Below are 27,682 nucleotides of genomic sequence, written 5' to 3'. Positions count from 1 at the left end.
TAAAGTCTATGGTGCACTGGCTGTCATGTGAAGAGAGAAAGCACAGTGTGTGTGTGTGTGTTATATTTGTCTGTTGGGATGAGTCTGAGCAGGCAGGGCAGTCTCAGGATGCATATGGGGGGAGGGGGTGGAGGGTAGAGCAGGGGGGGTGGGGGTGGGGGGTTGGGTTGGGCTTTGGTTTTAGAGGCTTTCTGGGCCTCCTGATGTCCCAAGGCCCCTGAGCCTGAGGTCCACATACCCTTGTCTGGGTACACATCCTCACTAGTGGTGAACCTCACCCCCTTCCCGCCGAACACTGGCCCGCAGAGGGGGCGAGGGAGGGAGGAGAGACAGGAAGATAGAGATAGAGAGATAGAGAGATAGAGAGAGAGAGAGAGAGAGAGAGAGAGAGAGAGAGAGAGAGAGAGAGAGAGAGAGAGCAGGAGAGACACGTAGAATTGACAATCAAAAACAGAGTAGGAAAAACAGACTCATGACTTTCAATATGGTCGGTTAACACACAGAGAGAGTCCATGAATAAGCGTGAGGGGGGGGCGATCCATTCAAAGTACCAGGGGTACCTCTACCGGGGGCGGTTAGGGACAGAGAGGGCAGCTGTCAGATTGTGTCAAGAAAAGTGTTTGAGATTCAGAGGAGAGAATATTGTGCTGCTTGCTGCTCTGTAAAGCCTGGGAGTTACTTTCAGAGTATAGAGCTGCAGGCATGTGGGGAACTCTTACCCCAATGGAGAAGTGCGGGGTATTAAACTGTAGCATAGAGGAGAAATTAATCAAACATGAAAAGGAGAGAGTGTGTGTGTGTGTTTGTTTACCTTGCGCATTCTGTGATTGGACAAACGTCTTGATGAGTTTGTCCGTGGCTTGTGTGTACAGGGACAGAGCATAGTGAAGAGACTGGAGGTCAGGACTCTTCTCCAGGAACGTTTTCTTCAAACCAACGCCTCCAGCATGGAAGTATTGCTAACAGACACAAAGGGAGGTGGACACGTTAGAGCTCATTCATAACAGATACTTGGAGCAAAGCAAAGTCCTGCATCTGAAAAGAATGTAAAGTGATGTGTGCGTGTGTGTGTGTGTGTGTGTGTGTGTGTGTGTGTGACAGTTTGTACCTTGATGGTGTCCAGGGCCAACTCGATCACAGCACACTGCTTAGGCGTGAGAGCTTTGGCCTCCTCGCGAACCATGTGCTCCTAAAGACGACAACCAGATGAACCCACTCATCATTAATCTGGGTCTCAACACCACGTGGACACGAACACAGATTCCTCTGGCTCGGTTCAGGTTTGCAATGAAAACATGATGGTATAAGTTGGGCTGAGTACATTCTTGGTATTGTAGAGTTAGGACGTACCTTCAGTTTGGATAACTGCCCCAACTCCTTGGCAGCATTAAAGATGAGCTGAGTCCCCTGGAAGAGAGAGAACAAGAGGAAGAGGAAGAAGAAGAGGAACGAAAGAGTTGTAATTATCATGACAATCCAGGACGGTGATGAATGGCTTTGAGTCACACACAGAGGACAGCGACATTTCTGATACACACACACACACACGCACAGAGTCACTCTAAGCTTCTTTACAGACGTCAAGGTAAAGGTGCCGTCATAACACTTAGATCTGATTTATTCATTCCACAACATTATACTCTGATGCAAAATCCACACACACACAGGGAGACACATTCCAGTATGAAGACGGGGCTCAGGTCACACATATGCACACGCGTACACAAGTATCTACTAGAGGTCCTAAGAATCTCTTTGTCTATAGTGACATATACCATGTATGACTTTGTATGTGCCAATATTTTCCATATTGCTATAAACCTCACAACAAATAAGGAACTAAGGAAAAAAAGATGGTATAACGTTAAGAATAATACAGTATTACGCCACAGTCCACAGTCAGAAAATAAAGTATAGAGTCAAAGACTAAACCAAGAGGATCAACTCTTCACCCTATTTTCTGAGTGTGTGTGTGTGTGACCTGTGGTGAAGGTACGATCAATATCTGTGCTGAATGTCTGCTTCTTGTTCTTTTATAAAAGTAGGGAGAGACTGAGACACAGAGAGAAGACAGGGGAGGAGACAAAGACACATTGATCTGAAGGGGTGAAGTCCTTACATCACTGTGAGAAGCATTCTTCAGCCTCCCCTGGAAAGACAGGATGTGGTTAACACTCACTCTCATTGTTCTGGCAATTCAATCGCATATATTCCTTTGGCAAAAGTATTCAAAAATAATCTGTTAAGCTGCTTTCTAGAAACAGGAAATGTAGGGAGGGAAAGCATTGTTTAGTTGTTGGAGTAAACCGAGTAAAATTTGCTCCGAAATCTGCACCTGACTTTGTTTACGCCTGTTGTGTTTGTTCTTGCTGCTCCCATCATCCCTTGCTGTCACAGAACGGAAGACTTGCAAGCCACCTCCTCTACTTTTTAGCAGTCGGCGAGATGGTGGTGCTGTAATAACTGGTCTTATATTTTGGCCTGTAACCATTGAACCTTTCATTTTGGGCCGTTTGTGTCTAGAAAGGTCTCCTCCTACATTTTTTGGGGTGAACTGTCACAAAATTTTGACTTAAAAGGTTCTTCTTTGTTGTTTGAGATTCCTTACTCCATTACTGAGTGTCTGAATGGATGGAACTTTCCAGAATCGCAAGACAAATTTTTCTGATGTACGTTCGAGCACCTATAAAATGCTAGACTTTTGCTAGAGACCCACCAGACTACAGTACCGTGCTTGACTGAAGTACCGGGGTCAGACTATTGTACAGAACACACTCTGGACAGCGACAGACTGTGTGTTTTGAGCAGTGTTACCCCAAACCATTGTGTATCGATACAGCTGACAGAATTTGTAACCAGTATGACAACAATCATAGTAACAACATGACATGAATCAGACCAACGGGACAGGTCTGCAGGGACATACAGTACAGTACAGTGCAGTGTTGTTCACTGAGAGGAGACTGCTGTGTGGAAATCAGACGCAAGCAACAAACCCACACTGGGGGAGGGACACAGTTCAAACAGGTGGGAAAGGTGGGGGACAGTAGGGAAAGGGGGCTTAAGGGGGAGGGGAGGGAGGGAGGTCAGAAGGAAAGGAAAGGAGGTTATGGGGTAAGACACCAGATACCAAGCCACCAAGAGACCACAGTCGCCCCCACCTGGAGGTCCCGGGAAGGACACAATGCATGAGAAGAAACAAGGCGACACCGGGACGCAAAGAGGAGGAGTGACGCCTCCTGTGTGAGGAGCGTTCAGGAGGACGGACAGCAGATAGAGGAGGGGGGGTGGGGGTGGAGGGGTGCTGCTTGGTGGATATTACTGAGGAGAGGGGGAGGAAGGGGGGGGGGGGGGCTATCAGAACCAGTCAGGAATGCACCATGCGTCTGTCTTCTCAATGAGAGACAGATTTGGAGGAAGAGAAGAGAACAGAAGAGACGGGAGATCAAGCGAAAGACAGAGAGACAGATGGGACTGATCCGAGCAGAACGAGAGAGAGAGAGAGAGAGAGAGAGTGGGAGGGGGGAGTTGATGTGGAGGGTAATACAGGGGAGATCACAGCCACATATAGCAGAGAACCGACCACCGTGGACGAACAGACAGACACACACGCAGGAGTGCTGTACTTACAATCATCTGTGGAGGGAGAGCAGTGGGAGCAGGATGTAATAGTAATAACAACAACAACCAGAGAGAAGGGTCAGTCAAGCTGCAAAGAGCCCCACATCAATCAAATCAAAGGTTTGGGTCCCGAAGAGATGGGGACGAGGGACCATCAGTGGACTTGATGTAAGACTTAATTACAATTACAGCAATAAAAGTGATATTCTGTCGAGATGACACACTTTCAGGACCTTTATCATAGAAAACGCTAAGCACAGATTAACTCTCTGTGATATGAGGCTCTTTCTTTCATCACCAAACACAAATAAGAACACATATATCCAAAGCAAAAGAAAACAAGAGGCTGCTTTCCAAAATGTATCGCTCTCTTTGCACGAGGGGCCAAATAAGTGAGCCAAACTTCTGCCGTGTTCTTCAAGTTGAGTTGAGAGTTAAACATGAAATGAGGAATCGGTGCAAATCATTGTTGTCTGACATACTGGAGAGCAGCCATGAGCTGGGGTTAGAATGATATGGTGCACTCCTTTTCCTTTCCCCTTCAGCTTATTGACAGTGTGCTGAGCTCAGTTGGTTTGATGGATGGAGGCATTGGGGTGTGTCACATGTGGGGGCTGAGTAGCGGAGAGGGAACCATGTAAGATGATGACAAAGCAGCTTGTTGTTGGATCTTGGACCACGACACAAAATATCTTATTGCCTTTGTGCTCCATTTTCACCTCCTCCTTAGTATCTCGGCAAATGTGTGTGTTTGAGTGTGTGTATGCATGTGTGTTCTGTATATCAGTTCCCTGCCGTCTATATTAGGCTGCGGCTGTCATCAAAACGGATCCGATACTCATCAGATTTATTCCATCTTAGCTTTTAAAGACCGGCACACACACTGGCTCTGTAACCGTGTTTCAAGTGCACTGCGCCGCCGCCACCGATGTTTACGTTTGTATCCGTTCTCTCACCGTTTGGTCCGTGAGCGGCGGCAGGACGATGGTCTTCTCCATGGTGTTCATCACCAGCTTCCACAGCTCCTTCAGCACTCGCTTCAGCACCGTCTTCTCGCAGATCTTAGCAAACAGTGTCAGGCTGGTGAGAGGCAAAGGAATATTTCAAATACAAATGTGACCTTTCCCTGAGTTTATCTGACTATACTGAAGTAGGTGACACAGCAAAATGCTCCCAAATCATCTACAGTGTCTCTTCCAGGTGCATTTAAAAACTGCAGAATGCCTCACTTGCTGTCCAGGAACTCCATGATGGGTTGCAGGACATTGTCTGCATCCTGGGCCACGCTGCTGGCATTGCCCACGTTTGTGGTGCCTTTCACCTGGGCCAAGATGTCTCCCATCTGCTTCACATTCTCCTCAATGTGAGGCTGGAAGCTGAAGGGACAAACATGGGACAAAGAGACGAAACCAGGGGACAATTGGAAAGACATTCGATAGTTTGTACTCACGCAGTGGCAACACATGTTAACCAGGACAGTGTGTATACAGTGTGTGTGACTCTACCTGACAGCAAAGACCCTGCTGAGATCATCCATGACATTGTTGAGTTTCACCTGCAGATCTTTCAAGATGTCACTGGCCTCCACACACAGCTGGAACACGCACATTGATGAGCAATCAGGATAGATACACACACTCACGCAAGGTTAAACTTCTTTCACCATTGTGTTTTTGTATTTGTGTTACATCACTTTTCTCCCTGAGATGAGGAGACATAGTGAGTTGATGAAAGTGTCTGATAAGCTACACATACAAACAAGAGCTTCATACTACAGATACACTCACATCCTTTCCACCCATGGCTTCAAACATCTTCTCCAGCTGAACCCGGAGCTGCTGGATGTTGTTGATCAGGATGCAGGGCTGAAGACAGGAGGATACACTCAGACTCATCATCCAAACACTTCCAATTCCAACTTCAGTTCCATTTCTCTGTCTATGTTAAGAAAACCACTCACCACTTTCTCCATGGAGACGTAGTTGGCGAACAGCTTGGAGATGATGTCCGCATAGGAGAGAAGCACATTGCTGATGGTCTGGTGAGAGAATAAGAAAGCAACACGTCCTTAATCACATCCCACTTCTTGTTTTAGTTATAATATAGCAAAGCCAAACTCTGTGACGCTCTACCTTAGCAAATCTCTTCATGTAGTGACCCACAATCTGCGGGTCTGGACACTCCAGCTTCCTGATGATCTCAAAACTCTGGTTGAGCTGCGAAAAGACGTCGACCACCGAACAGGAGAAGAGTGCGTGTTCTGACGTGACCTGGAACTGTGGAAGTCAGAGAGAAGAGGCTTATAAGTGCCATGAAGTATGCTGGAGGCTGAGGGTGAGAGCTGAGGGGGCAGGTTGGAAGCTGACTGTGTGACAGGTTAGTGTGTGTGTGTGTGGGGCAGAAGGGTGCAAGAAGGTAAAGCCACAAGAAAGGTGTGACCCCTCTGAACCAAAGATCCCATATCAGGCCTGTTAGGAGCTTTATTAATCCACACTTCTGTTACCTTTCACCACTTCTCCCGTGCCTCCGGGGGCCATACAACACTGTGACAGGTCGGGGAGCTCCTGTCTGTCTTTTTGTAATTGGCTGCCGGTTCGTGCCTGATCTCTAATTGGCTGGAGGTGAGTGTGTAGGTGCTCCTTCAGGGTGTCTAAGTAATGAGGTGAGGACATTTTTCCTGCAGTCAAAACTCTAGAAACAGGCCATTAATTCACCTCATCCCGCTGTCATAAAGTTCTCTCCTTCAAGAACATTCACGCCTCAACCGCGCAGTCTCTGTCTGATACACCCGCACTGAAACAAACACGCCTTCTGCTTTGAGCTCCCGTCTGTGCTGCGGTACCAACGCTTCTGTTTTTGAGGAGCCTTTGAACAATGTAGGAGAGGAGAGGATGGCAGGGGGGGAGGAGGGGAGGCGGCGGTGGAGACTAGAGCTGACAACTTGACGATGACAGAGGCGGTACAAAGGGTGGATTACAGTAATTCTGCTCCAGCTCCAGCAGTGACTCGTCGTTTTCAGAGAAGAGAAGCAGGAGAGGAAGAGATGGTGTGGACGTCTTACCCCGTCTTTCTTGTCTCGCTCCAAAGCGCCGTGCAGAAAGTCGCGGGACACTTCCTCGTTTTCGTCCAGCCACTGGATGACAAAAGGCTCAAACCACCTACAGAGGCCAGAAATACAGAGAGTTTGATATGAAGACAAGGAACATTTAGGATCTCACAGTCACACCAGTAAGGAGTGTGTGTATGTGCCAGGATAATAATAACAGGCTTTCTTATGACGAAAGAGGATCTGTTGATGAAAGGCAGATTTAGCCAATGCCGTTAAAAAAGCTGATGTTATAAATTGACAATATACATTTAGGAGATTTAGTAGATTTAGTAGGAAGAGTCAACAAGTAGGACCATTTCTTTCTTTCTTTCTTTCCAACTTTATCTTTATGAACATGTAGTTTTATTCCTATTATACAATCAACAAATTGCTTATTCCATTACTTTGCTGCTTTAATTGTTGTACCAAGTTGCTATGACAATAAATGATCTCTAATCTGATTGTGCAGTTTACTCACGCAGGATATTCCGGCACTCGGCTCTTGAAGAAGGGCAGGTCTTTGCAGTACTCGTTGTAGAGCCACTTCACTTTGAAGTGCAGGTTCATGTAATCTGCACTCTTACACAAGCGGTTCTTTTCATGTTCTGAGTAAAATAAAGGAGAAACACATGAATGACGACTTAAAACCACATTTGTTCTGTCGTATAAGAGAGTTTTGACAATATTCTAGCATGGGTAATAGCAGGATAACGTGTGTGTGTCATATGTGCCATTAGTGCATGACCAATGAGCTCGCCACTTTCAGTTTGAAGTCTCTGAAAGTGTTTGTTTGTAACAGGTCAGCCCATCTGGAGCGATCTGTGGCTGCAGCACACTCACCCTCCATAGCGTACTTCATATCCTGAGCAAACAGGTTCCACATCACCTCGGCACTGATTTTACCCACGTTGAGCTCCTGGGGAAATCTTCACAGAGAAGAGCAGAGAGGAGAAATGCGTGACCAGAGCGAGGCTATATAAGAGTATGATACAGTCACTGCCCGACAACAGTCTGGGTGTCTAGATTTAAACAGAGTTAGTAAGGGACAGTGGAGAGGACGTACAGTACAGAAAGAGGCATGAAACAAAATCTGATTCAAATAAATTAAATTTGATAAAAAGAGAGAAGTTTGAGACAGGATTTTGTAGAGATGAAGATATAGAGACATACTGGTTGAGGCAGGGAGTATAGGAGTTCTTGTCCTCCTCAATAATTGAGACAATGAGGGTAATGAGTTTGGACCAGAAGTCCAGATTCTTGATGCTGGGTCCCTGCTCCTCTGGAGGCACAGCGCCCTGCTTGGCCTGGAAAAGCAAACACGGAATTAAAAATAAAATAAAATAAAAATAAATTAAAAATAATAATAATTAAAAAAAAGAAAAAAGAAAATACAAATACAAATACAAATACAAAAGCTAGAAATTAAATAGATTGATGGATTAATTCTAGGCAACTTAAAAAAAAACACATTCTACAAATTTGTCATGGCTCTTGATTGTCATGTCATCGATCTTTAACCGTGTCCTTCAAACTAAACAACAAATGTCCCCAGCAACAAAAACACACACACACACACACACACACACACACATTGCCGCTTCTTACCGGGTCTGTCTGGTATTCGCGGCTGTAGAGCTCGTGACAGTTATTAAAGATGTACTCGTATGTGGAGTTGAGACAGGCCTTCACACAGTCCTTCACCACCTGGCTGGCTCTGGGTGGAGACTGAAGTTCTTGGACCTGAACACACACACACACACACACACACACACACACACACACACACACACACACACACACACACACACACACAGACACACACAGACACACACAGACACACAGACACACACACACACACACACACACACACACACACACACACACACACACACACACACACGAGACAACAGAGACAATTACACAAGGTGGTTTATTCGTTTTGGTGTGGTTTAATGAAATCAAATATCCGATTATTTGTTAGGATTCTGGAGTAAAAACCTCTCAAATTAGAGATGAATTAGACACATCCTACACATAGCTCCTGTGAGTAAAATAATATTTAACAGGCTGATGTGTGGGAGTAGTGTGTGATAATAAAGAAAAAGGAAAACTAAAAGAGGGAGGAGGAAGAGGAAGGCAGGAGACGGTACCTTCATTCTGAAGAAGGTGATGCTTGTGAGCAGGTCAACGGTGGACTTCAGGTCCTGCAGCCTCTCGGGACTACTGGCAGGGAAGTTGTTCTACATTCACACATAGAGAATACAGTGAGAGACGACACATGATATCACGTCCAGCTACGTCCCCTGTGGGCAAGATCCAGCACGTCCGCACAGTTTCCACTGCCACCTAACCCTAACACCATCACTGTGTGGGCGCGCCGCTTCTCTCTGAATGTGTCCGTACATTAGCTGCGATTCCAATTAACACATCCGCCTGCTGTTTCACTGTTTCTCGCAAAGACAAGAGGAGACAGAGATGCATAGATAGAACAGGACAGAGCACCGGCGCAGTTTCCTCTTTGACAGACAGCACGGAGACAATCCGATAAACAGCGGGGAGGAGAGGGATCTTACTCGGTACATGGACAGATCGATCCTCAGCGAGTTGTGGAGCTGGTCTAGAAGTTTGACAAATCGCTCTTTCTGCGGGACGAATAGAAGACAAAAGACTTCAGCAAAGATTTAAGCCTGTGTGTTTGTGTCATTTACTGTTTATTCAAAAGGATAACCCAGATTGTATTCCCCCATTCCCCTTTCACCAAAAACACCAGACCGTTTGCCATTTAACAGATACAGTGATTAGAGAATAACACATGCTGCCTTTATTGATGGAGATGATTGTTTCCGAGGTGACTCACCCCAAAGTTGGAAGCGGCAAAGCGATCGGATGCAGAGACGTTGTTGGTGGCCTGGGTGGTGTGAGCGTAGTAGGCATTGATGTTGGCCAGCAGGGTGCTCATCACCGCAGGCACACCCGGGCACATGTACTTAGATGACAGGCAGGCAAAGTGGCTGGAAGAGAGGATAGATACATGAGGGAACAATGGATGGTTATTGATTTTCAGAGAGCCGTATCCATGCGCGATTGTCAGGACATACGTCATGGCCTGATAGATGGACTCCACGCCGTAACGCATGGCAAACTCGTCCACAATCTCCTGGGGAGTCTCCTCAAAATAGACCTTCCATGCGTCATCACCTTTGGCGTCGGGGATCTTCACCACGCCGTTGTTCTGGATGTCTGTCACATAGTGGAAAAGGTTCTGCAGAGAATGAGAAAGAGAAGGAGAGAGGAGGGAGATGAGGTGACAAAAAGGGCCAGAGGGAGAGAGAGTGAGAAGAAAGATGAGCAATAACTCCACGATATTGTTTAATTCATTCCGTGTTTCTGTACTTAGAGCAGATTACATCCATAGCCTCTTTAAATGGCTGTACTACATTAATAGCTATAAAATGCCTGAGCTTTCCAGCCATGAGCATTACGCCGCTGTAAAACATTCCGCGTCAGGCTCTGTGCTTTATGGCCACTTAGGTGCAGCGGTGGTCAATTCTCTCTCTTAAGGTTCGGCTATTATACTCTGTTGAGTAATGGAGGGAGTAATGACCGAAGAACAAGGCTGTGACGGGTCGACGGCCTATTAGCGATCTCAGCACAGACCGAAGGAGCGAGTCTGACGTCTGTGTGTTTCCTAAAGTGATTAATAAAATGTTTGAAAAGTCTAAGTGACGTCAACGTAATGAACAAATTCTCCAGTTATAGGAAAATCTCCTGCAGTTAGACTCAGTCAAAGGCTCAGTCTGACACACACACACACACACACACACAGACACACACACACACGGCTCACCTCATGCAAACAGGTGTATTGAACGTGATAGGGGGCGACTGTCTCCTCTCCTTTGATCTCTACATTAATGTGCATGCGGATCGCCCCGGAAACAGCCGATTTGTCTGTCCGCTTGTCTGTGAATAGAACAGCACACACACAAATACACACACACACAGACAGCAGCACAGTTATACACTGAAAACATCTCAAAGGAGTGGAAAATGAACATAGGTTGACATAACATGATCCAAACTGACCCAGATTGTACCAGACGTCCATCTCTCCGCTCAGCGTGCGAACCTCGATGATAGTTTGACCCAGGAAGTCATCTGACTCCCGCTTGAACTTCTGCTTCACGCGAGACTTAATGTCGTCGTCCTCATCCCACACTCGCACTTTGATGCGGTCTGAGGAGTTGTGACATTCACTGCAGAGACACAAAGAGACACACACGTTTACAAAACATCATCATCATTCCATTGAGATTTTTATATTTAGATTCTCTTTTAGATGTCTACTCACAAGTTAAAGTTCTCCTCCCACACAGGGTTGAGGTTTCCGTAGATGGTCTTTGTCCTCTTTTTCGTCTTGCCCACCTGAACCGTGACGTACGGATCGCTAGATCCAGTTTTATCCTTGGCCTGTAGACCCTGAGCGCACAACACTGGGTAGAGACACAAAGACAATGTGAGCAGACGGATTGTCCTCCTCTAGATGTTAACAATGCTGTCCAACTCTTTCATAGCTACTACACCTGTGATGCTGATCTTAGCCGACCATTTGGAGGTTCCATCAAGCACACTTTGTTTGATCTGCTTCATTTGGGTGACGTGAGTGGACTTGGGGCAAGTGAAGACTTCCTGAATGAGCTCAAAGATTTCAGGTTTGTTCCTCTCTCGGATCTTCATTCGGTCCTTCAGAACCATGATGATGTTCTGGGTTCTGTCCTCCGCACCGTGTTTGGAGCTTTTCTCTGCTGCTCCTGTTCGGGGCAGAGTTCAGAAAAACAAAGAATCAGATATGTGATATTGTGTTTGGCAGCCAACAATAAGAGCGTGGATGATTTCCATGAGGAGACATTTCTACAATATGTGATATTTATATGGAAACTTGATACAGGGGAATTCAATTCAGAATACGCAGCCAAGAGGAAGATTGTGAGGAAGATGTTGTCTACAATTCACAAATGAGATGCTGAAACGTGTACAGAGCCGGAGAATGCTGAATAAAAGAGGCAGAAAGAGAGATGGACGCCAACAAAAGACAAATTACTGTTAATATCCTCTGGAGGAGAGAGAGACAGAGGGGAAGACCCTGAGTTTGGCGTTGAGAAGTAAACACACTCGATCGGCATGTTCATTCAGTAAATGCAACACTCAGGGACATCGTCAATAAATGTTTGTTCAGTTCCTCTAAGTATTTTATTCTACATTGAAACATTGTTTCCCCTTAAATAGTTAATTTGATTTCTGTGTGGCATCTACACCCAAGCTCCTCTAAGCACCTGTTTTCATTGTGTAAAAACTATTTTAGAGGACTAAATACATATTAAGATATGCAGCATGTTGTTGATATGCAATGTTTTGTTTTTAAACTTAGTCTAACCTGTTTAATCTATATGACATTTAAACCCAATAGGTGTTGCTACCATTTGATTGTCGTGGTTACAACCAGTTGCTATGGTAACTGCTTGATTGCTATGGCTGGCGCCGGTGGCTTTGTTAACTGCCATGGAGAGTGGCCCGTCACTGTGATTGCATCCATTGCCATGGTTATGCCGCAGTAACAATGGGAACAGTACAGTTACTGTGGTTACAGCCTGTGGCAGTTCTGGCTTAGTTACAGATTGTTGCTTAAACTTCTGGTATGCAGTAGATAAAATATGGTATGGTACTATCATGGACTTAGCACTTCTCTGAGTAAAGTTCTTACTTTGCAGACAGTCTGCGTTCAGTAGATCTTGGCACTTCTCGTGGCATTTGACCCCACACTCTGTACAGCGCATGCCTTGGCGTGCGATACCCCACAGCAGGCCCTCACACTCGTAGCAGTAGGTGGGTGTGGTAGCCGTCCACACCTCAAAATTGTGCGGGGTGGTGCAGGAGATGGGATAGATGAGGGCCTGGAGGGTCTTCTTGTAAACATGGGTCTTCTACAAACAGTGAAGAGGAGAGACAGCAGGATGAAGAAAAGGCTTTTGTGTGATTGTTTATCTTCTAGTGTCAGAGTAATGATGTCAGGTATGGCTAAGATACTGACCAGTTCTTCATTATGGAGGGTGCTGGATGTCAGGGCTGAGGTGATTCCTGCCTTCCTGGAGTTCTGAACCAAAGACTGGGTGACAGAACAGAAGGGGTCAGTTTCTCTCAGCTCCCAGTTCAATATCTTCCTGCTTAGTTTTGATCAAGACTAATCTCATTGCAGCCTATGAGGTTGTGTATATTGTTACACCGTGTTCGGCAACATTTTCCTGGATCCTGAATCAAACTAGAGATGACAGCTGTGGAATTTAAAGTGCTTTCATCCCAAGGAGAGCCCAATTTGCCCGTAATGCATACAACACGTTTACCCTCACAGCACAAGGAAATATTGTACTCACCATAGCCTGTGGCAGGAGGAGCGAAGGTGAGAGTCCCGAGGGGGAGAGTTGTTAGAAAAGGACATAAAAAGAGACAAAATGGACATAATGAGTCCTGAAACACAGCAATCATGATTAAAAATGGAAACAATAGAAAATAAACCACATGTCATCCTGGGAGAATGTGTAGCGAGCGTTTGATGGACAGACTGCCTGAAGGACACAGCGGCATTCACTGACAGCTCAGGAGTGTGTGTGTGTGTGTGTGTGTGTAAAACAGGGAAAATACTGTAGGTACGCCTGCCTGTGGCTGTAAATATCACTGTCAGTGTGCAGCTGCTGTTACTGCCTGACTTCAGGATGGATTATTGAAGATGGCCGACTGTGCTGTTTACCTGTGTATGGTAATAATCCAGCGGGGAGAACAGCAGCGTGAGATTTGCATAGCTCGGAGCTTTGCAGATGAGAGCTGAGGGCAGAGGACGTGTCTTTCGTCTGACTTTCTCAAAGACTTAAAGATGATACTGGGCTTTTCTCTCTTTGTATTCTAGGCTAAATGGGTTCAGACTGCTGTGGTTGCTGGTTTGAGCCTCAGAGACAGTAAGAGACTGAAAGGGAATTATTCTGTCTGTGTTCAACAACTACACCTCCCATTAGACTTTGATACCTCCAAGTCTCATGGGAGATGCAGTTGTTTATCACATAACAGTGTTGTGACAGTCAGACACAGAGACTCAGTATAAAAATCAGATAATACAGTGCTGAAATAATGAATCAATGGACGAAAAATTGATTAAATGTGTGAAGCATGAATCAGAATCTGGTTTTGTCTCTTTCATATCACTGAATGGGACCCCAGGAACTTAAAATAAATCTGGAAATACTCACGGTGCATCATCGAGTGTCTCTGGTTGCAGACTTTTCTACCAGAAGGTGTGAAGGACCTTCAAAGCTTTTGAAATCATCATATCACCTACGTAACTATGCACTGTTTGTAATCGGAGCTGCTTGTGCACTTTTATGGGTTATGAAATTCAAAATTACCTTGTTGATGTTTTTTAATTACTTAAGTGCAATTTGTAATCAATCAGACTTTACTTTGCACTTGTCCATAGAGGAGGATAAGTGTTAACGTGCCTACACTGATCGACTCTTTAAGGGATTGAAAGATGCTTGAAGGGAGTGTGTTGTGAATAAAGCGAGTACAGCTTCCTCCACATAATTCATATTCATGCCACATTCAAGTCCTCTCGCTGATGAGACAGTGGCAGGTGATAGCAGGATTAGTTATTGGTTAGTCTGTTCTATGGCAGCATCAGTGTCAGTCAGAGAGAACCCTTGGCCTCAACTGTGGCCCCTTTAACCTGCTGCTCACCCTGTCAAGCTCAACCAGCTGGGAACTTTTCCTCTACTGTACATGCAGAACAGGAGCTCCAAAAGAGAGAGATGAGTAAAGAAGGAGGGAAGAAATGAGATTGAAAAGGCCCCAGAGGGCCAGAGACGGACGGCTTGGTGAGAAATGATGAAGAGAATATAGAGATGATTGCAAAAACTCACCAGATCTCTGACCAGAGGCATCGCTTTCCTCTTCCTCAGGTCTGGCATGCTGTCAATGCTATACAGAGCTCCACCCACCCTGGACACACACACACAAAACACACACACACACACACACACACACACACACACACACACACACACACACACACACACATTACATATTGGTCTATAAAGTGCACAGTCTGAGTGAGCAGAGTAATAACATGTGTGTCTCGGTTTCTTACCCTGCTGACAGAAGCAAAGAGGCGATGCCCACACTTTCTCCCCGAGCCTGTGGAGAAACAGACAGATGAGGTGGGAGAAGCCAGCGAGACACAAACACGCTGTTATTAGCGCAGAGGCACTGCACATTATTGTTCTCTCCTTGTTGCCTTTATGTCGTCCATATTGGGGAAAAATGAGATACTATGTAGCAAATAGGTTTCAGCAAACACTCTGCCATGATGACTGCAAGTATTCCGAGAATTCACACATGTATAATAGAGGGACTTTTCTGTATTGAAGAATATAAATGACTGGAGAGGCAACTGTGTAACCATCTTTCTAAATTAATCATGACTCATGATTGGTATAAGGAGGCTAAGAAAGCTTAATGTTGCTTTGTTCTCAATACATTTCACAGTATACGAAAAACTTTGAATACAAAAATTGAATTGATTGATGCGGTACAGGCCACACCCACCTGAGAGTTGGCTCCGCCCATGGTCAATCACAACGGAATGCATGCAAATCGCTACAAGGATGGCAAACAACTGAAAAGACAATAATGAAATGGCAAACAATACAAGGGGGTAAACAGAGACGGTCAAACCCAAAGAGACACAAGACAATACAACACTGCAGGAGCCAACAACTGGGATCCAGTTAACGTAAACTGGGATAGAGTGGGACATGCAGGGACCGACACACCACCAATACACTGAGAGATTGGACAACGAAGACAACATATTCTCCACTCTTATGAGCAGAGACATATAGCACCTGTATGAATGAGTGTGTTGTACACAACGTACACACATTTCTACAAACATACACACACACACAAGCAGATGTACCTCTTGCAGCTGTAGTCGTACTCTGCTGAAAAGTCGGAGCCAGTTGGCCTTGGCCCTGGCAGGACCAGGTTCCATGATTTCCCTCTTTGGAAAGCTGAGTAGTTGAGAATGGAACAAGATGTCAGCGTGAACTTTCAATGATCTTTAAATATGTTTTAATACTGAGACATTTCTTTGTGGCGTTAACACAATGAATTTGCACAGTGAGAGAGTGTGTGTGTGTTCACCTTGGAACAGGAGGCTCCTCTGCTTTCTCTAGGGGAGCTGCAGGGATGATCTCTGCTGCAGGAGGTTGCTCAGGGGCTGCAGGTTTCTCCTTTGGTGCCTCAAACTTCTTTTCAGGCAGCAGGGACCTGAAGTCTGGAGCTGGAACCTGTGATGTGGCGGTGGTGGTGGACAGATCCATTTGGCTTGGAGTGAAAGGAGGCTTGGTGGTTTCTGCTCCAAAAGGGGGCAAGGTGTCATCCTGCCTGACAGGAGAAAGACCAGGGCCGGCGCTGAGGGTCTGGCTCTGATGCTGACCCGTCCTCTGCTGGTGCAAGGACGACTGCTTCTCCAGGGGCGGCCTTGTGGAGGACAGACCCTCAGAGGGGGGCATCAGAGACGGGGCAGTGCTAGTCGGTGTGGGAGTGTATGGTGGCTCTTGGTCTTCACTCAGCGTGCCATCCAGTGGGTACATATCTTCATCTTCCTCATATTGCATCTCCTCCTCGTCCTCGTAGTTATACTCTCCCTCCTCCCCGTACATTTCTCCTTCTTCTCCCTCATACAGCGCTCCCTCCTCCCCTCCGTCTTTGAGGTAGCCCCCTTCATCACTGTAGACGGCTTGGGGCTCCGCGGGGTCCCACCCCGGGGAGTCCGCCTTGCCGTAACTGACAGAGGAATGGCAGGAGTGGTAGGAGTCGTTTTCATCGTAGAACTCTGATCCTCGCAAACTCTCGCCTTCCTCGGGACCAAACTCCTCGCTGAGCTGAGAGCTTCCTCGACTCAAATCGCCCGACGAGGCGTAGCGACTGTCTGAGGGGCTGAAAGAAGATACGGACACCAGTTACAGGAAGTTAAAGAGGAAAACTACACGATTTCCCAGAGTAACATGACACAAAGTGACACTTAAGGAGCTTGAGTTGGGGCCAGAGAGGGAGATGGCTAACCTATAGGAGAAGAACCAATCAATCAGGAAATTCAAAGCTGGGGGGAAAGCTGATGATGCAGATATATATTCATAAGACTGCAAGGTGTATTATTTAAAACCAATAGGGATGGTTACTATGAGGACTATTAAGTTACTAGTACACACACACACACAGGCACACATAGAAATACTGACTCACATTTCATACAATACAAATGCATTTTTCATGAAACTGAGCTAGGAACGGGCCGGCCTATTCAAAACGAAAGAACGTGAATCTGTGAAGAGTCTGTCACAGGACGAAGGGAGTGAGAGAATCAGACAGAGAGAGAGAGTGAGGAAAGGAAAGGAGTGAGAGGTTCAGGGTCATTTATTAGGCTGGCAGAAGGAAAACAGGCTCTTTTTGCAGGCAAATAAAGTGAATAATATTTGTTCACAATGACAAATGAGGCTATTAAATAATGAGACAGAATATCAGTCAGAGAGTTTTCAGACACATGTACATTTACTTCCTCTCTCCCTCACACACACACATACACACATTTTATTGTTTGCTGTCTATTGATTACAGCGGCGTAGGTGTTGGTTCAATAATGCATGGTGTAGGAGTCGTAAAGGAGAGAAAGTGTGTAATGGGTCGTAAGCATGAAGGAGTCCAGAGCTACGGGCTCCATCATTACATGGACAAAGACAAAACGCTTGCATAATGTTGGATTCAAACTGCATCCGAGCTTTATCGTAATGTGTAGGAGGATCTGTGTCCATCTCTGCTGCGGCTCTATTACTGGACTGGAGGCCTCCTGCCACCTCACAAGTGAGAAGCAGATGCGTATAATTACCAACTGTGGGACACCCGGAATAACAGAGTGCTCGTCTTAAAGTCTCTCTCTCTCCCACACACACACACAGGATGAGGCAATAATAATAGCCTGTCACAAAAACAAGCACACACACACACACACACACACACACACACACACACACACACACACACACACACACACACACACACACACTCTCTCTCTCTATGACAACAATTAACTCTGACTGTTACATACCAACACATACCCACTTGCTGACACACATGAACATATACAGAGAATTGTAGATAACTGTAGATAAAAGTATTACAAACGTAGAGGATGAGCATGGTGCCTTATTTGTGATATTGATTCTTCACCAGGAACACAGCAAAGAGAGATGCGGGTTCAGCAGATTTGATAAAGAAAATATACAGTATACATATAAAGAAGAGATATAAAGAGGGTATGAGCGCATGCATGCAAGCACAGCGAGCGAGGAGGACGGGACAAGTCCACCACTGACGTCACAGCGAGACGGAGTCACAGGCCGGAGCAGGAGGAAGAGGAGGAGGAAGAGGAGGAGGAGGAGTTGAAGAGGAGGTGCAGAGACCCACCTATCGGACAGTGAGTGCCTACTGTCTAGTGAATACTGACGACTGGTGCGCCGGCTCGACCCTGAGCCTGAGTCGATATCGCTGCGCCCGTTGGTTGCTGAGTCTAAACTATCAAAGCGTCTGGCAAAAGGAGCAGGGAGGAAGGTAGGAAGGAGGAGGAGGAGGAGGAGGAGGAGGAGGAGGGAAGAGGTGGGAGAGGAGCATCAGTAGAGCTCAAAGTCTTTCAAAGAAGTGAGTCTGTGCACTGTCCCGGGAAAGCTTTTGCATAAAGACGTCTTAAACACGAGACAGTGGATTCTTTCTACGTAAACCATATGTCATGACTGGTTGTCTTTCATGTCGTTTTCTGCAACACAAGTTAGCGCAGAGGAGATCACATGGGGTTTCAGATGCTCTCACACTTACACAGGCACACACTCATACTTCAGTTATAACCTGTATACAAGACCTCTACGCCTCAGCTTGTATACACTGAGGCCGGGCTTATTCTCTAGAGGAGAGGAGCACAGAGGGAAAACAAGTTACCATGTACAACACAGTGAAGCTAAACTAAACAGATCCTTAACTGTCTCAGGACTATATTGTACATAAGATGCTCCAGACGCAGATTAAAACTGTTTCATTCTTTGCAAGTCTCGTCAATACATTCTGTCAACTGTCCAGGGTCAACATCGGCAATGAAACTCATGGGAAGGACTGTGTGACTGATGTGCTGCTCCGTTTGTTACCTCATGGCTCTGTGATCGAAATCCGGGTCGTGGCTGTCGTCGCTGTAGGCTTGTCTGTATTGCTGTTGCCTCATGGGATACTGGTGCATGGAAGCGTTGGGCTGGGAGGTGGTGTAGAAGGGAGGCGGCATGCTGTTACTGGTCTCACTGCGGTAATCGCTGTCCCTGTCGTCCACGGCACTGTCTGGGTCCTCGTCTGCTCACACACACAGCGGGGAATGAGGATGGAAGGAACAGTCCAGAAATACAAATGGAGGGAGCTAATGGTCACTCAGGAATGCTACACATGAGCCACTTGTTTCTGAGTTTACTGTGGCAGGTTGACAAAATTTACCAAAATTCACTGTTGTTATCATAGCGCCACCAACAGGTAAGCTGTGAATGGAAATGTGGACAAATGAGATCAATTGGAGAGAAACTTACTTTGCTGTTCACCCCACAGACTCCAATTACCTGCAAAAGGAGATAAAGAGTTGTGAAAACTAAATTAAGTTTTGGGCAATAGATTAAACACACAAGTCCAAAGCCCCACAGGTAAAGAAATACAATGAAATGAGTTAAAGATGAAGATGGTTGCAGCTGAATTACATTTGAGTGCAGAGAGTCCACAAGTGATGCAAATCAGTGTGAGAATTGTTTTGGTACATTTGAACAGAATCAGCTTTTCTCTGAGCCGCTGCATGTCCGCTGTTAAAATACACACACTGCATCATCTCTTCACACACACACTGAATCAGATGTGTCTAGGGATGTGTCCGCAGATTAATACTACACAGACACACACACACCCATCCACCTGGTTCCCTGTGCTGTCATCACTAAAACAGACAGGCAGGGTGGTGAGTGTCTGACAGTCCAGCGTATGTCACTTCACATTAATCACACATCTAGCACCTATAAGTCATCCCGGCACTCAGACGGGGGCGTGCTGGTGCGATTTGTCATACCGGCTCTTCCCCTCCCGCCCTCCCACCGCGCTTTGCCTCATCTGTCAGCCTCGCCGCAACCCCCGATCTAATCCCGTTCGCAGCGAGAGAGAGGAAGGTGGATGGGAGGGGAGGCGAGAGGAGAGGAGGATATATAGGACTTATAAAAAGGACGGATGAGGAGATGACACAGGGGGGAGGTGGAAGTGGAGGAGGAGGTGTGTGACACTCACAGCACTGTGTGGTTGGAGCTTGGAGTGGTCGCTCCTGTTCTTCTTGATACTGAGGGAATAAAACACCAAAAACATTCGAACATTGAACATTTTCTCACGAGCTAAATTACTGGTAAAAGCACTGAGGGAGCACAGAAATCCAAACGCTGTTGTTGGCAACGTCTTTGAGGAAAGAACCATCCAGTATAATTACAGAGAATATGAAAAACAGGGAAAGACACTGTGGCAGCGAGTGGGAGGGAGACTAAGAGGATGAATATTGTTACGAGAGAAAATACAATTAGGGAGAGAGAGGATTAATAGATGTAGAACTCTAGATGACAAAGGTGCAGAGAGAGGGAGAGAGAGAGAGAGGGAGGGAGGGAGGGAGGGAGGGAGAAAGGGAGAGAGGGAGAGGGAGAGAGTGAGAGAGAGGGAGAGAGAGAGAGGGAGAGCAGAGTGTGGAGGAGGATGGAGCTCTTACGTCTTGGTCTCTCATTGCATTTAGTTGTTCTAGTTTCTTTGCCCAGTACCTGGCCTCTTCTTCTGGAATGTCTGCAGCAAACAACAAAAACACTCAACAAAACACAGCAAACTATATAAACATGCATTCAATCTCTCGTTTTCATTTAAGGGTCTACTTTGAATGCTTTGCAAAACTGATCAGCCTTCATTCTCCTGTGCTACAACACCGCTGTGCACTTTAAGTGAAAATAGGTTGCTTGAGGGCTGACTCTTCATCTGTTCTGATTAATTCATTACAGTTTCTTTGGATTATATTTGACATGGGGCCGACACTATCAGCTTTCTGAATGTCCAAACCTAGTGGCAGTTCAAAGCGAGTGTCCAGCAGCAGCCTGTGAAACGTCGGGTCTTTGGTGCCGCAGATTTCATTCTCGGTCATGATGACGTTGGAGTCCAGCGTGAGCCACTGACCCGGACCCTCCTGGAGAGGAAACAGACACATTAGCATACCGATACTTATAAATACATAATAAATATGTCTTTGACGTCAGCTCAAACCTGTACAGACAGAGTGGAGCTCAACACTCCAGGTTATTATAAGACACTCTGTAATATTATACAGCACTCAGTCGTGGCATTCAACGGTCAATTATATTCTTAAATATGACCGCTGAACTTGATAACAACTAGAGTGTTTGAGCGGTAAGAGTGTTTCGCATCAGCTAGCTTAACTTCTACGCTAAGAGTCGATACAGCTTGCATTACTAGTTAGCAACAAACCAGCATTGCGACGACAAAGTAGATTTTGTACAGTAGAAGAGCATTAGTAGGATGAAGTTGGATACAATCTGGAGATATTTTCATTGCAGACTAAATATCGAAAGGGCGACAATCTCGGCTATAACGAAACCGACGCAGAGACAGGAAACAAGCAAACTCCATAGATTCCACTAAGCCTTAATCAACAAAACATAACAATGGTGGTGTTTTCTTAATCTATGTATTCATTCAGGGTTCATTCAGATTCAGTCATTCAGGGTAAAGGTGTATTGTGTTAACATGTTGAGGGAAGGAGGCAGACCACAATGAGAGGTTTTGTACCTCATTGGACTGTCGTATGCTGCGCAGGGGGATCCATAAGGTGCCCACCATGGTGTCCCAGATCAGCCCTTTATTCCACACCTCTACTGTCAGGCCCAGATCCAGGCGGTTTATCTCACTGCTCAGCAGACAGAGGGAGGAAGGAGGGAAGATAAAAAAAAAAGAGAGAGAGAGGGAGAGGTATCAGCTACAGACAGAGCATAAGAGAGAAAGTAACAATAACAGAATGCTGTATGTTAAGAACTAAGACGCATCAATTCATATAAGGTCTTCTAGAGAAATACACTCTACGTTGTCAAGAAGTGCACTTAAATGCAGTGACGGATACGGACTGTGATTCAATCCGCTGTGGGAAATGAGTCATTCAGCATGAAGATGGAAAAGAGTCGTGGACTGTCAGCTAGGCTGCCAGCAGGATATGAGAGCGAGAATAGATGAGGCCAACAGCAGAGAGTGCCCATATTTCCATATGACAAACAGCAGCAAACTCCGAGCCTAAACCTGTTCCACAGACCATACGCCCATGTCTTAAGTGAATCAAATTCTAATAATAGACACAGGCATGATGTGAAAAAAAGCATCTTTCTGTCTCACTGGGAGCCGAGGAAGCAATCTGGTAAATGGCTGTGCAAGTGCTTCATAAAAGAGAAGGGATGAGTGTTTGGCGAGGAAGGAGAGAGGGACGGATAGAAAAGGGAAAACAGGAATATGCCTTTTTTGAGTTTTTGTCGCTGCAGTAAAAACAGGTCAATTCATCAGAAAGCAGCCCATAATGCTCTGAATACTGACTTTTAAATTTAGCATTCCATATAACGATCAATCAAACTCAACAGAAAAATGAATAATTTATTAAGAAAGGGACTAAATAGGGAGATGAAGGAATTCTACAGGAGGAAAAGAATGAGTTGTGAGATAGATGAAAGAAGATCCCGCATGAAAGACGGCAAGAATCACTCACAACATGAAGTCCTGCTCCCAGCATGGCTGACTGCCACGCACGGCGATGGTGGTGCTTTTAACATTCTGCACCTTCAGGGTCACGTAAGTGTTAAATTTCTCTGAAAAGAAGATTAAAAAATAAACCCCATGAGATGATGTCATTATCTTCGTTTGATTAAAGAAAACAAGTAAAATGGAGGAAAGTAGCAGCTCACCTTGGGGTCCATCGAGCTTGGCTTTCTTTACTGTAAACACACACAGAAGACAAGTGAGATGCAACGACTGTTTCAGTCTTTCACACACATCAGCTGAAGAAACGGAGTGAAACGATTCTTCTGTCTTTGTACCATAAGCTTTTCAGAGCTGTTTACAAAGATGGTGCAGTATATCTCTCAACATGGCTTTTCCGGGGCCTTTGCTTACAGTGTTGTGTGCCTTTATCCTGCAGGCCCGGCAGGCAAAGTATGGTTCACTGGTGATTGACAGGAGCCTGGCATTTGAGAGAGAAGAGGAGGGGTCTGCTCGTCAGTCCGGTCCTCTCTCCTCTTTGGGTAAAATGCCAGAATCTCAATGCCAAAGTCTGCCTCGTTCAGCAGGATGTCTGAGTCACTTTTCAGAAGTTGGTGTAGGTGAAACAAAGAGCAGGAGGGGCGAGGGAGCAGAGCTCTGGCTTTGTCGCCCCTCGATGACACATTTGTGTCGTGCTGGATAGAAGAATGAGCGGCCCCGTGGTTTGTCTAACACATTAGGTGCGGCTCTGTCGATCTTCTCCGCCACAGGGACCACTGGAAGTACCAGAGTGACTTTTAAACCACGGTTACGTCAAAAGCCAATTCATTATTCATTCAATCCTGCACCCTGCTGATGCCCAACACCCCCATGTTCAGCAGCAAGGCATTAATAATCAAAGGCCTGTTTTCCAATCCCTCTCATGAATGCTAACTTTATGTTCGACAAAATAAGGGGAATAAGAATACTTATAAGAATTACATCTGATTAGACCTCATTGAGAAGTCTGCTATTCAAAAGACTTTTCTGGTGTGTTCAGTGTTTGTCTACAAAATGCACTACAGACACACAGACCCACAGACAGATCTACCAAATTGGAGATTCTGAAAACCTCCAGTGAATGAAATGGCATAAAAAAGGAGAAGAAAGACAGCAAAGGAAAAGGAAAAGCAAAGCAAGGGGTCGACTACCTTAACAAAACACAGGATGATGATTAAGGCTGTTGGCAGGAACCCAAATCTGAGTCATTGTCTCGGAAGTGACAAGAGGCCAAGAAGGTGGACAAATTGTAATCTAAAAATAGTCTGACCCCAGAAAACCCTCGCTTAGTGCTTAAACCTGGCTGTGATTTTGGAGGCAGGAGTAAACGGTAGAACATGTGCCTTTCATTTAACATCAAAGCTAAATCCTCTTTCTGATATTCCAACACCTGACGAGACCATCACAACCCGAGGGAAAGGAACGGAGGCGTCAAAGATATACTTAACCAAAAGGAATTCTAATGCCATATTTCTTTTTGTTAAATGTTTAATGACAGATGGACCTCAACAGCCTATTCCTTGATTCCTTGATGCAACCCCTCTCTCCCTCTCTCTCTCTCTCTCTCGTTCCAGCATCCTCCCTCTGCCATGTGGTGAGCATGCACGTGTGCTCCCTTTCTATCTCTTTCTCTCGTGCTCCATTAATCTCTCTTTGCAGACAAACGCGGGCATAGCAGTTGCAACATCCCCAACACTAAAAATAACCTCCTCGGTGTGACAAGAGTGGATAGGGGGTTGGGGGGGTGCCGGAAAAGGGGGGGGGGGTCTTACAGCTCAAGGCATAATACTAAACAGACACTGCTGCAGTTACAGGGGAGACGGAGTGAAGTGCTACATTTATTTTTTTTGCAAACCCTCCCCAGAAAGTGTTGTTGAAAATGTCTGCCACAACAATCACAGGATCTAATTTTTCTTTCTTTGCTGCAGAAAATTGGACAAATAAATTCCCTCATGCTGCGTCGTGGAGGAGCTAAAAAAAACGGCTTTTATTTCCTGAGGTTTTCCAATCAAAAGCTTTCAAGGAGAATGGCTGCAGGACAATTGTATTGACAGCAGGAACAAACATATGAACCTGCAGCCCCGAATGTGAGGCAGGTCAGTACAGCCTCAACCTCAGCAACACACCAAAGATCAGATATATCACAGGATATGTAGCTGAGGATCATGTAACACAGAGGGAGAACAAGAATAGATGAGTAAATCAACATTAAAGGGTGCAGATGCTTCCAGACAAAACATGATCGGTGCTGTGTATAAGAATGCAGAGCAGGATCCAGATGAAAAGAGAAGAGGAGACTTTACTCCTCTTCTCTTTTCAGAGATGTGGAGATGAAGACATTACTACATCTCCACGTGGGAGGAGATCATGAGGCAGACCCGGAATATGCTGAATATGTCCTATCTCCCTCTGGGATCCCCAGGAAGAGCTGGAGAATGTGGCCAGTGAGAGGGACATCTGGGCTACTTTACATGGCCTGCTGCCTCAGTGACCCAGGACTTAGGAATTGAGGTCAAACTGTGATGACCGTGATGCTGCTTGTGCACTGGTGTGATACAAAAGGAAAAACAGAGGAGCGGCTCTTCCTCTGACTGACGACCCAGGATACGATCAAATTGCGTCAGCAGAAAGGAGAACAGTCTGTCAACAATTACAGGATAAGAGGGGCATTATAGAAGGATGGGGGTGCGTTGGGTCCACTTGTCCCCCGTAGACAGAACAGCAAATTGCAGTTCCAGGGACTTGAACAATCGATGCCAAAGCATATTGATGCAGGCCTGCTGACTGGAAGGAGCCAACACCTCACACACACACACTTTATACTTGTTTCTCCTTTAATTTGTCCTCCAATTGAATATAAACATGAACCTGATATTATAGATTCAGAATTCCTCTTTGAAAGATGCTGTGTGACATTTTAGCATCGCAATATACACTTAAAAGCTTAAACTAAAACTATTTATAGACTCCCAGTAACAGGACTCATTATTACAGTAACACAGCGGCGTGTTTGATATGATAATAAGACACGGAGCTCGCCAAGGATGCTTTGGCTCTAAATTATATTCATGTGCTTTTTTGGAGCCCGTTTCATCCCTAATGATCTCAACTTCATATGTAAGTAATGTTGGGATAATTCCTTAATGACAGAGGGTGGCACTAATGAGGACAATTCTCCTGGATCACAAGTTGGAATGCTGTCAGTTTGACTCTTCAGTTATCAGCATGATATCATTATTATTAGGGAAGGGTTGTCAGAGTTGAACGCGGTGCCATTTCAAGGCTTCCAGTAAACATATAGAGCATATGCATGAGCTCTATATGGATCTATTCTTTGCTCCGGGACTATGACTAGAGTAAGTATGAACTAATGAGAAGATGCCAGTAGCGTTGTAGTTGCTATGCCAACAAAGCTTTGGGACATGAGGGGACCACCAACGATGCCGGGTTTCATTCTGGCATCTGTGTAATCAGCTCCAGCACTGGTGTCAACAACATCACAGCCTCTCATAAACACTATAAACCACCTCCAACTGCTCCTTGAATCACTCACACTCAAAGGGGAATAAATAGTACTTTTTGTATCCGAATTAAAATCCAGTGTGATTACATGGAGTTGGTTCCTCTGAGTCCATATCAGGACAAATACATTTGACTGTGATCTGTCGGTTTATAAGCAGTGAGCTAATCTGGAATGAAATCCTATCTAAAAGTAGATGAGACATTTCAGCTGAACATGGGGACATCTTGGTGTGTTTGAACTCCTCTTAGTAGTCTTAGTCAGAACTCAAATATTGCCTTTAGATTTCCCCTCTGTTGTCACATCTTTATTTGTCTCTGTCTGATCCGCCAGATCTCCCACCTGCGCCTCCTTTTGTACACATGGGGGTTTGAGGGGGGACGTTCTCTGTCTGAACTGCCATGACATGTTGAGTATCATAGGAAGTTTTCTCCTGATCTCCTTCGAGCTCTTGTTCTGGGTTGGTCAGTGTTGTGTGTGAAATTGGGGCTACACAAATAAGCTCCATACACACACTTACTGAAGATTTGATAAGTTAACTACACTGACTGAGGACATATTTACTCAAACATTTCAAAATCTACAGCTCAAAGGAATAAGAATAGCAAAGCTTTGGGGTTCTTCATTTCGGAAGAGATTGTGAACAGATTGATTTTTTTTATATAGGAACTCAATCGATTCAATGCGAAATCTGTATAATATTTCAACCAATCACGTGACTTTAAGACGCACACGCCTTTTTGCTTTGCGCAATTACGCAAAAATCACACAAAATGCTTAACTCACATGGTCGAAACGTCAAAATTCAATCTGATTCACGACAAAATCATCAAATCACCGCTGCAGCTCTGCTTCACAACTTAAGACTATTTCACTGTTTGACACCTCGGTTGTAGGAAAACCGGCTTGATACAGATAGTGTGATATTGTGTGTGTATATGAGCCATCACGGGGGATTTGCACCAAACTGTCATTTAGTTCTATTGCAAAAGCGTTCTGAATGATCGACTCGTCCAGAATATTGACGTTATATTAACACAAAACAATCTTAAAGGCAATTCAGACTGTCAGCACCAACAAGTCGTGTCAAAGCAATATGACTTATTTCAGTCCTCACTTACCTCCAACACACAGCAATGACATTTCTTTAACGCGCCTTTAGTCCACGTCCACGTCCAGGTCCAGGTCCGGGTCCAGGTCCTCCGCCAGCTTCCTTGATTGAGCTAATCTGAGCAATGAGCAGCCTGGGAATAAACTGGTGTGTGTGAGTGGATGAGACACCCTCCTTCTCTACAGCTGGACACGGAGACACGGGGCCTAGCGGGGCTCGTCACGGCGCGGGGGACACTCGAGTCTCCTCACGGGTCAACAGCGGACACCGGTGTCTTGATCCTCTCCGTCTGTCTCCGCGGTGTGTGTGTCTATGTTGGACTCTTTCCCCGCTTCTCTCTCAGCTCTCCGCT

The 27,682-nt window shown here is 45.5% G+C and overlaps 1 protein-coding gene across 1 annotated transcript in view; it reads right to left on the bottom strand.

Annotated features, from left to right (window-relative positions):
• The window catches only part of unc13a (unc-13 homolog A (C. elegans)), a 31,041-nt gene extending 3,679 nt beyond the window's left edge, over positions 1 to 27,362 (bottom strand). Inside the window, exons 1-42 of the mRNA XM_076153248.1 lie at positions 27,341 to 27,362; positions 22,867 to 22,896; positions 22,671 to 22,770; positions 21,713 to 21,830; positions 20,969 to 21,092; positions 20,625 to 20,701; positions 20,168 to 20,216; positions 19,432 to 19,461; positions 19,009 to 19,204; positions 18,281 to 18,400; positions 15,959 to 16,756; positions 15,732 to 15,825; positions 14,901 to 14,947; positions 14,674 to 14,752; positions 13,138 to 13,143; positions 12,798 to 12,872; positions 12,471 to 12,690; positions 11,293 to 11,520; positions 11,061 to 11,202; positions 10,796 to 10,965; positions 10,557 to 10,672; positions 9,808 to 9,971; positions 9,567 to 9,720; positions 9,283 to 9,351; positions 8,860 to 8,949; positions 8,315 to 8,449; positions 7,880 to 8,013; positions 7,550 to 7,635; positions 7,188 to 7,314; positions 6,683 to 6,779; positions 5,754 to 5,897; positions 5,582 to 5,659; positions 5,409 to 5,486; positions 5,127 to 5,215; positions 4,851 to 4,997; positions 4,578 to 4,701; positions 3,631 to 3,636; positions 2,120 to 2,149; positions 1,351 to 1,407; positions 1,109 to 1,189; positions 812 to 959; positions 239 to 295 (exon numbers count right to left, since the gene is read on the bottom strand). Of these exons, the coding sequence (XP_076009363.1) occupies positions 239 to 295; positions 812 to 959; positions 1,109 to 1,189; positions 1,351 to 1,407; positions 2,120 to 2,149; positions 3,631 to 3,636; positions 4,578 to 4,701; positions 4,851 to 4,997; positions 5,127 to 5,215; positions 5,409 to 5,486; positions 5,582 to 5,659; positions 5,754 to 5,897; positions 6,683 to 6,779; positions 7,188 to 7,314; positions 7,550 to 7,635; positions 7,880 to 8,013; positions 8,315 to 8,449; positions 8,860 to 8,949; positions 9,283 to 9,351; positions 9,567 to 9,720; positions 9,808 to 9,971; positions 10,557 to 10,672; positions 10,796 to 10,965; positions 11,061 to 11,202; positions 11,293 to 11,520; positions 12,471 to 12,690; positions 12,798 to 12,872; positions 13,138 to 13,143; positions 14,674 to 14,752; positions 14,901 to 14,947; positions 15,732 to 15,825; positions 15,959 to 16,756; positions 18,281 to 18,400; positions 19,009 to 19,204; positions 19,432 to 19,461; positions 20,168 to 20,216; positions 20,625 to 20,701; positions 20,969 to 21,092; positions 21,713 to 21,830; positions 22,671 to 22,770; positions 22,867 to 22,896; positions 27,341 to 27,362 (4,936 nt within the window). The remainder of the gene's footprint in view (positions 1 to 238; positions 296 to 811; positions 960 to 1,108; positions 1,190 to 1,350; positions 1,408 to 2,119; positions 2,150 to 3,630; positions 3,637 to 4,577; positions 4,702 to 4,850; positions 4,998 to 5,126; positions 5,216 to 5,408; positions 5,487 to 5,581; positions 5,660 to 5,753; positions 5,898 to 6,682; positions 6,780 to 7,187; positions 7,315 to 7,549; positions 7,636 to 7,879; positions 8,014 to 8,314; positions 8,450 to 8,859; positions 8,950 to 9,282; positions 9,352 to 9,566; positions 9,721 to 9,807; positions 9,972 to 10,556; positions 10,673 to 10,795; positions 10,966 to 11,060; positions 11,203 to 11,292; positions 11,521 to 12,470; positions 12,691 to 12,797; positions 12,873 to 13,137; positions 13,144 to 14,673; positions 14,753 to 14,900; positions 14,948 to 15,731; positions 15,826 to 15,958; positions 16,757 to 18,280; positions 18,401 to 19,008; positions 19,205 to 19,431; positions 19,462 to 20,167; positions 20,217 to 20,624; positions 20,702 to 20,968; positions 21,093 to 21,712; positions 21,831 to 22,670; positions 22,771 to 22,866; positions 22,897 to 27,340) is intronic.
• Positions 27,363 to 27,682: the final 320 nt, after the last annotated feature.

The sequence above is a fragment of the Genypterus blacodes genome, unplaced genomic scaffold (assembly GCF_046128005.1).
Source record: "Genypterus blacodes isolate CSIRO-AG114 ecotype Tasmania unplaced genomic scaffold, CSIRO-AGI_Gbla_v1 ptg000058l_1, whole genome shotgun sequence".
In the NCBI taxonomy this organism is placed as follows: domain Eukaryota; kingdom Metazoa; phylum Chordata; class Actinopteri; order Ophidiiformes; family Ophidiidae; genus Genypterus; species Genypterus blacodes.
The sequence above is the reverse complement of the archived record's forward strand: the minus strand, read 5'-3'. Positions and strand labels throughout refer to the sequence as shown.